Source organism: Gekko japonicus, unplaced genomic scaffold (assembly GCF_001447785.1).
Source record: "Gekko japonicus isolate JY-2015 unplaced genomic scaffold, Gekko_japonicus_V1.1 scaffold1850, whole genome shotgun sequence".
NCBI classification, from domain to species: Eukaryota; Metazoa; Chordata; class Lepidosauria; order Squamata; family Gekkonidae; genus Gekko; species Gekko japonicus.
In genome coordinates, this window is record NW_015163658.1 from 316,895 (window position 1) to 323,678 (window position 6,784).

The 6,784-nt window shown below is 52.9% G+C and overlaps 1 protein-coding gene across 1 annotated transcript in view; it reads left to right on the forward strand.

Annotated features, from left to right (window-relative positions):
- The window catches only part of SCAP (SREBF chaperone), a 55,512-nt gene that overhangs the window by 22,135 nt on the left and 26,593 nt on the right, over positions 1-6,784 (forward strand). Inside the window, exons 9-11 of the mRNA XM_015407717.1 lie at positions 3,166-3,260; positions 5,346-5,444; positions 6,635-6,727. Coding sequence (XP_015263203.1) covers positions 3,166-3,260; positions 5,346-5,444; positions 6,635-6,727 — 287 coding nt within the window. The remainder of the gene's footprint in view (positions 1-3,165; positions 3,261-5,345; positions 5,445-6,634; positions 6,728-6,784) is intronic.

The following is a 6,784-nucleotide window of genomic DNA, read 5'->3' on the forward strand; positions in this document are numbered from 1 at the left end:
GCTGAACCTGACAAGAGGAAGGGAAAGGGATTGTAAGCCACTCTGAGACTCCCGAGTGAAGGGCGGGGTATAAATCCAATCGCTTCTTCTTTTCCTGCCCTACTACCAGGGCGTGCACAGCCTGTTAGAAGGGGCGATATTTTGCCTCTGAAACGTGAAGCTGCCTTCCAGCTCCTGCCAGCCTAGCAGTTCGAAAGCAAGAAATTGCAAGTAGATAAACAGGTACCACTTTGGTAGGAAGGTCACAGCATTCCGTGCGCCTCGGCATCTAGTCATGCCGGCCACATGACCACGGAAGCGTCTTCGGACAGCGCTGGCTCTTCGGCTTTGAAACGGAGATGAGCACCGCAACCCTAGAGTCAGACTCGACTGGCTTTCGAGCAAGGGAAACCTTTACCTTTACTACCCAAGTCAGTATTGTCTCCTCAGACGGCCAGTAGCTTTCCAGGGCCTCAGGTGGAGGTCTTTCATCTCGCTTGCCACCTGCTCGTTTCAGCTGGAGATCCCAGGGATTGAGCCCGGGACCATCCGCATGCAAAGCAGATGCTCTGCCACTGAGCCACAGCTCCCTGTCGTTACGCTGAGCTTTGGATGTATCAGGGATGGTTTTCCTGACCCAACCTCCCCACCCCCAGATTTAGGAGAAGGGCAGGGGCTCATCACAGTCACCAGAGGGTGTGTGTGTGTCTCTCTCTTTCTCTGGGGGGAGAATTGTGACCCTCGTACTGGATGACATTTTAATTGGTGCCACACCTGAATATCTATATTAATGGCATTCACGGCATGGTGTCCTGGTGACCAATAAGAAGAGCCCCTCTCTCTTCAGACCACTCTCAGGTTCCACAGCCAAACGAAGGAGTACACGCTTATCATAAGGTTATACTTTATTGTAAGAGCTATAGAGGCAGTAACATTGTCACTGTTAGGAATGGCTACGTTCCTACAAGCATAATGGGATATAGGGTATTCGTAGGCACCCCCACCCTCCACCCCTAGGCCAATTGGCCTGACTCCCACACGCAGGAGAATGGGGCCCCAGGCCGTTAAAGCCAAAGCTGGGAATCTAAACTAATCCCACGGGTAATTGATGGGAAGACACTACACAGGCAGCTTACATGGTCAGAGATAATAAAGAAGGAAGGAATGCTGCAGCAGTTGGTTCACAGGTCAAGCAGATGCACTCTCGCCCATAAACATCATGGCAGCATAGCTGACAAGCAGCAGTATATCTAGTCCAGCGTCCTGCCTTAGGCAGTGGTCAACAAGTTCCTCCAGAGGTCCAGCAGCAGGGCATAGAGGCCGAGGTCTTTCCCTGCTGTCGACTCCTGGCCCTGGGAGCGATGTGAGGTAGCTCTAGGAATTGCCGGAAACTACAGTTTTACAATAAATTTTCTGGTGATTCCTAGAGCGATACCATGTCACTTCTAGATTTCCCCCAGAATCGACATAGTGACTAGGGTTGCCGAGTCTTACCTTATTTTTAGCGGGGGAGTCCCGTTGGGGGCGGGACCACTGTCATTCAAGGGGAAACCATAGAGTTTTCCCTCAAATGATAGAGCGTCCCTGTGGCGTCTACTTATTTGGGAGGACTGGTTTTCCTTTTAAATGTGCTCTTTGCTTTATGTAGAGTCGGCTGCCACCAGGAATTTAAGGATTTCCAAACCTTCTCTCTGTTCCTCTTTCTGGTAAAGTAACCCAGGGTCTAGGCTTTTCAGGGATCTAGGTGGTCCCGAGGAAGGATTGAATTGAATTCTGGGATAATTTAAACAAAAGATGATTTATTGAACTGAGAACAAAATATGAGGTGGGTTGGATTGTAACTGTTTAGGATAAAAGGTAAAGGTAAAGGTTCCCTTGCTCGAAAGCCAGTCAAATCCGACTCTAGGGTTGCGGTGCTCATCTCCGTTTCCCACTGAAGTGGTACCTATTTAACTACTTGCAATTTCTTGCTTTCGAACTGCTAGGTTGGCAGGAGTTGGAACTAGAGACGGGAGCTCACTCCGTCATGCGGGAACTCGGGTCTCGAACTGCTGAACTACCGACCTTCCACAGCCTGCAGTTCAGCGTCTTAACCACTTGAGCCACCGCAGCTCAATTAGGATAAAGGGACTTGTAAATACGTTGTTCAAATGTATCACACACACAGCCCTTTTCTCCTTTACTTTTGTTTGTTTGACACTCAGTTCCAACATTAACAGGATTCACTCTTTGTCCAGCCACTCAGGCTAAGGACATATATACTGCCCTCTTTGAGATCTCACACAGAACTCACATAGCCCTCACTGACTGAACACCCACTGAACAATTCCAACTGACTTTCATAAGTAACTTACATAACTGACACTCTCATTCGCCCACACAGATTCACTTCAGAAACCCCTCCCACGCTCTGTCACCCACCAATCACAGCACATTTGTCTCCCTCAATCACTCTGCTCTGCTATCACTGTACCTCCACCAAACACTTAAAGGCGCACACACACTCTTAAAACAAGGAATCGTTACAGTCCCCCTCCCTCCGGGTGACGTCATCACGCTGGGCACGTTTTCGCAATCCCGGCATTTTGGGGGTGGGGTTCCCCCCGGCGGCCCGATCCGCGGGGGACCTGGCAACCCTAATAGTGACACAGCCAGCATGTCCCTGCCTCCAGCCCTCCTGCTGGTTGCGAGGCCCAGCCTGGGAACTCTTTAACTCTCAACTACACCTTGGAGTGAGGGATCCGCTCCCACCCGAAGGAAGCCTCTCTGCTGCCCAGATTCAGGCACTGAACCCCCCTCCCATTCCCTGGGCACAGGGCTTTATCCGCTCTCCAGGCTCCACCTCCTCGCCACTGATTGGCTCCCTCTTCCCTCCATTTTCATGAGGCTTGGATGAGGCTTGGATGAGGCTTGGATGGAGCCTGGGAAACCCGTGCTTGCGTGGAACTGGCAGCTGGGCCCGAGGCCCGCGTGTGAGGAGAAGGTGGTCTTGAGGCCTACAGGCCGCTCCTCCGCTCAGCCTCAGGCCTCGCCCAGAAAAACACCCTGGCTTTTTATAAGGGCTTTTTGAACATCTGGTGGGCTTGGACAAAGCTGCTGTTTGCGTTTGTGTCTGGTTATAATTTTGTTGGGCTTCGGGTAAACGAGTGACCTGCTCTCTGTGCATATCCCTTTTATTCCCCCCAGGACTGAGCAACGAGAGCTGGTCCATCATGAAGAACATGGCCACCGAGCTGGGGATCATTCTGATTGGTTACTTCACCCTGGTCCCAGCCATCCAGGTACGTGGCCAGGGGGCAGACTCCACGCCCCCATGCCCCCCCGGCAGCCCCAGCACTGCCTGAACCTTTTCCCCAGACACGCCTTGGTTGGAAGCGTTCTTGGTGTGGTGGCTTCCCCTCCTCTCTCCAGTATTTACATTTTTAAAATACTGTCAAGTTCTTTGAGCAGAGGGAATCTTTGTCCCTCTTGCATTGTGAGAGTAGAGCGGTGGCGTAGTCCTCTGAGTTCAGAGGCATCTGCAGTGTTCCCTCTGATTTTTCCCCCTACTGAGCGGAGCAGTTCACATCCTTCCAATGGGCCATGGGGCAGTCCAAGACCCTGCGCAGCTCCAGACTGCTGCTGAGCAGGGCTTCCTGTGTTCATGAGCGGCCGCTCTCTTGCACAGCTCACAGGGGACTTCCAACGCTGTGTCTCATCTACCCGATTTCTGCCTCTCTTCCCTCTAAAGCGATGCTGTCTGATTAACATCTGGGATGGGCCTCTCTTATCTGTGTCCCTGAGCACGAGGAACACGACAGATAGATCACCCAGTCCTCCTAGGCAGTCCTGGCAAAGGAGAGACCTTTGCCCTGAATTGGCTGAAGCGGGGAGGCCTTGGCCCTTCGCAGAGCCTTCTGCCGGCATCCAGATTGGCAGTTCAGCTGTAGCTGTGTGCACCATGGCGATAAGAGAGCAAAGGAGAACTGGCCGGGGACTTTCACTGGGAGTGGGCATCCGTGCCCTGCAAAGCACGGTGTTTTCCCAGGATCAGTTATGCAAGCAAATATTTGCTGTGAATGGCTTAATGGTTACCAGTCACCAGGGACAGGCGCCCTGCTTGTGGCCGACCCCTTCCTTCTCTTTGCCTTGATTATCTTCCTCCCAGAAGGCCTGTTCACGAGTTACAGTGAATGCATGTCCAACCTGTCCAGTTTTTCTTTATACGTGTAATTCTCATGGAACATGCAACACACTTACAGCTTAACGTACGATTTAAGCACCACATTAACCCAGGCATCGGTCCCCGGTTTTATTCATAAAGTGAACGTGTACCGGCTCTTTCTTAGCGTTCGCTGTTCCATGTTGACACAGGGCAAGTCAGAGTGACTGTGGCCCTGTGTTGGCTGCAAGAGATCTGTGTTCGAATCCCAGTTCACCGCTGGCTGAACTTGGGCAGCCTGCTACTCTTAGTTCTCCCTGTACAAAACAGGAATGGAAACATCTGGCGGAATAGAGCTTGCATGGCGTAGATGCCAAGATAAGAGGAAGACGGATAGTCCTGAGGAGCTTGGGTGTCCTTGGTCTTGTGAAGTTCTGCCACTGTAAGAAGGCAGGGGTGGCCAGTGTCAACCTTGCCCTTTCCTTCGGGCTTGGTTGCCATGGGGATGTAGGGGTTAGAGAGAACGTATACTTTCGCTTTTATCTGCTTCACCGTTGCTCCTAGTTATCTTGGTCGGCTCAGACAAGTCCCAGTCACGACTGGTATCATCTTTCCCCCTGGAACTATAGGCTGTTATTTTGGCAGGCTCTTAGCTGAGATGTGATTGGCCCCGGGCCATTGGGGTCCTGCTTGATTTAGGTATAATTGTTTAGTTCGCATACTTTGCCCCAGTTTTAACACAGAAACATTAAGAGTCTGGGTCCTATCATTGTCTCAATAAACTTTCTTTTCTTTTGAATGACCATTGTTGGAAACTGATTTCTCCAGGGGTCTAATCCCCAGCATAGCGGTGGCCTTTTTTAATTGCAGTTGCGCACCGTTTTGACGTTTTCAGTGAGTTATCCACTACGACTCCAAGATCTCTCTCTTGTTCAGTCTCTGCCAGTTTGGACCCCATCAACGTGTATTTATAGTTAGGATTTTTGGCTCCAATGTGCATCACTTGGCACTTGGCCACACTGAACCCCATTTGCCACGTTGACGCCCACTCGCCCGTCCTCGAGAGATCCCGTTGGAGTGCCTCACAATCCTCCCTGCTTGTCACCACCCTGAACCACTTTGTGTCATCCTGCTAGGAGCTCTGGAGGGGGGGAGATTAATCTACATGGAGCCGCCCTCCTTATCACAGCTCTCCCCCTCTTTCCCCCCCGGGTCTCGCCCTCAGGAGTTCTGCCTCTTTGCGGTGGTCGGCCTGGTGTCCGACTTCTTCCTCCAGATGCTCTTCTTCACCACCGTCCTGTCCATCGACATCCGTCGGATGGAGGTAAGAGAAATGAGCAGGGCCCTGGGGCTGCATCCGGCGGAGATGCAAGGCGGCCGGTACGAGGGACGGGACTGGGCTTAGTTGCCGTGAAGGCGGCGCCAGGCAGTCCGTGGAGCTCAGAGGAGGAGGGCTTGGGGGGGGGGGCAGGCCCAGGCCAGAGCTTAGTCAGGTTTGGCTGATTTGAAGCGGGTGCCGTGTCGCCCGAGGGGGGATCGTTGAGTATAAGCTGCCTTGAGCCACGAGGAAAGATTGGGATATAAACATTTTGATCAATACTTTTATCAAATATTTTTGATACTTTTACCAAATACTTTTGGTAAAGGTGTTGGTCTTGACCTTCGAAGCCTTATGCGGCCTGGGACCAACGTATCAAAAGGACCGCCTCTTCCCACATACGCCTCGCAGAGCGTTCCGCTCGAAAGATCAACACCTCCTGGTCAGGGCTCCCTCTAAGCTGTGGAGTCCTGTGAGCAAAAATTCCACTTTGTGAGCTCCTGGCATTAAAGTCGTGAGCGAGCGATTCGGCTGCTGCATCAATTAGTCTGCTCTGGAGCCCTCCTTCCCGAGCGAAGACAAGAATGTGTGAGCCGGAGGCTAAGAAACGGTGAGCTGGCTCACACTAACTCAGCTTAGAGGGAACACTGCTCCCGGTGGTCCCTGGCTCGAGGGACGCCTGTCTTGCCTCAGCCAGGGCCAGGGCTTTCTCTGCCCTGGCCCCCGCCTTGTGGAACACGCTCCCCATCGAGACCAGGGCCCTGCGGGGTCTCCTTCACATCCACAGGGCCTGCAAGACGGAGCTCTTCCGCCAGGGCTTTGGCTGAGGTGGCGGGCGCCCATCTATGGCCTCCCTGAGGTTGCTGTCGCCCGTCCATCTACTGACCACCAGCAACTGGCCTTTAATTCGCTGCACCGTCGGGCCAGAACTTTATAGCCAACTGACACTGTTTTCCAGCTGTACCCATTGCTCTAATTGTCATAATGCTTTATCATGTTTTAAACTGAAATTGTATATACTAATAGCCAAGGCGCCCCCCTGCATGCGGATATCTAAATCCGCACATCGGGGGCACCTAGGGGGCAAAGAGATTTTCGTTCTAGGAACGGCGGGAAGAAGCCCCAGGGGGTGTTTGCCGCACAGGGCCAGGCACTCCCGGCTCTAACCCCACCCACCACTTCCCTTCTCTTGGCAGCTCGCCGATCTCAACAGGCGGCTCCCGGCCGAAGCCTGCATGCCTCCAGCCAAGCCAGCGAGTCGCTCCCAACGTTACGAGCGCCAGCCCCCCGTGCGGCCCGCCACCCCCCACACCATCACTCTCCAGCCCTCGTCCCTCCGGAATCTG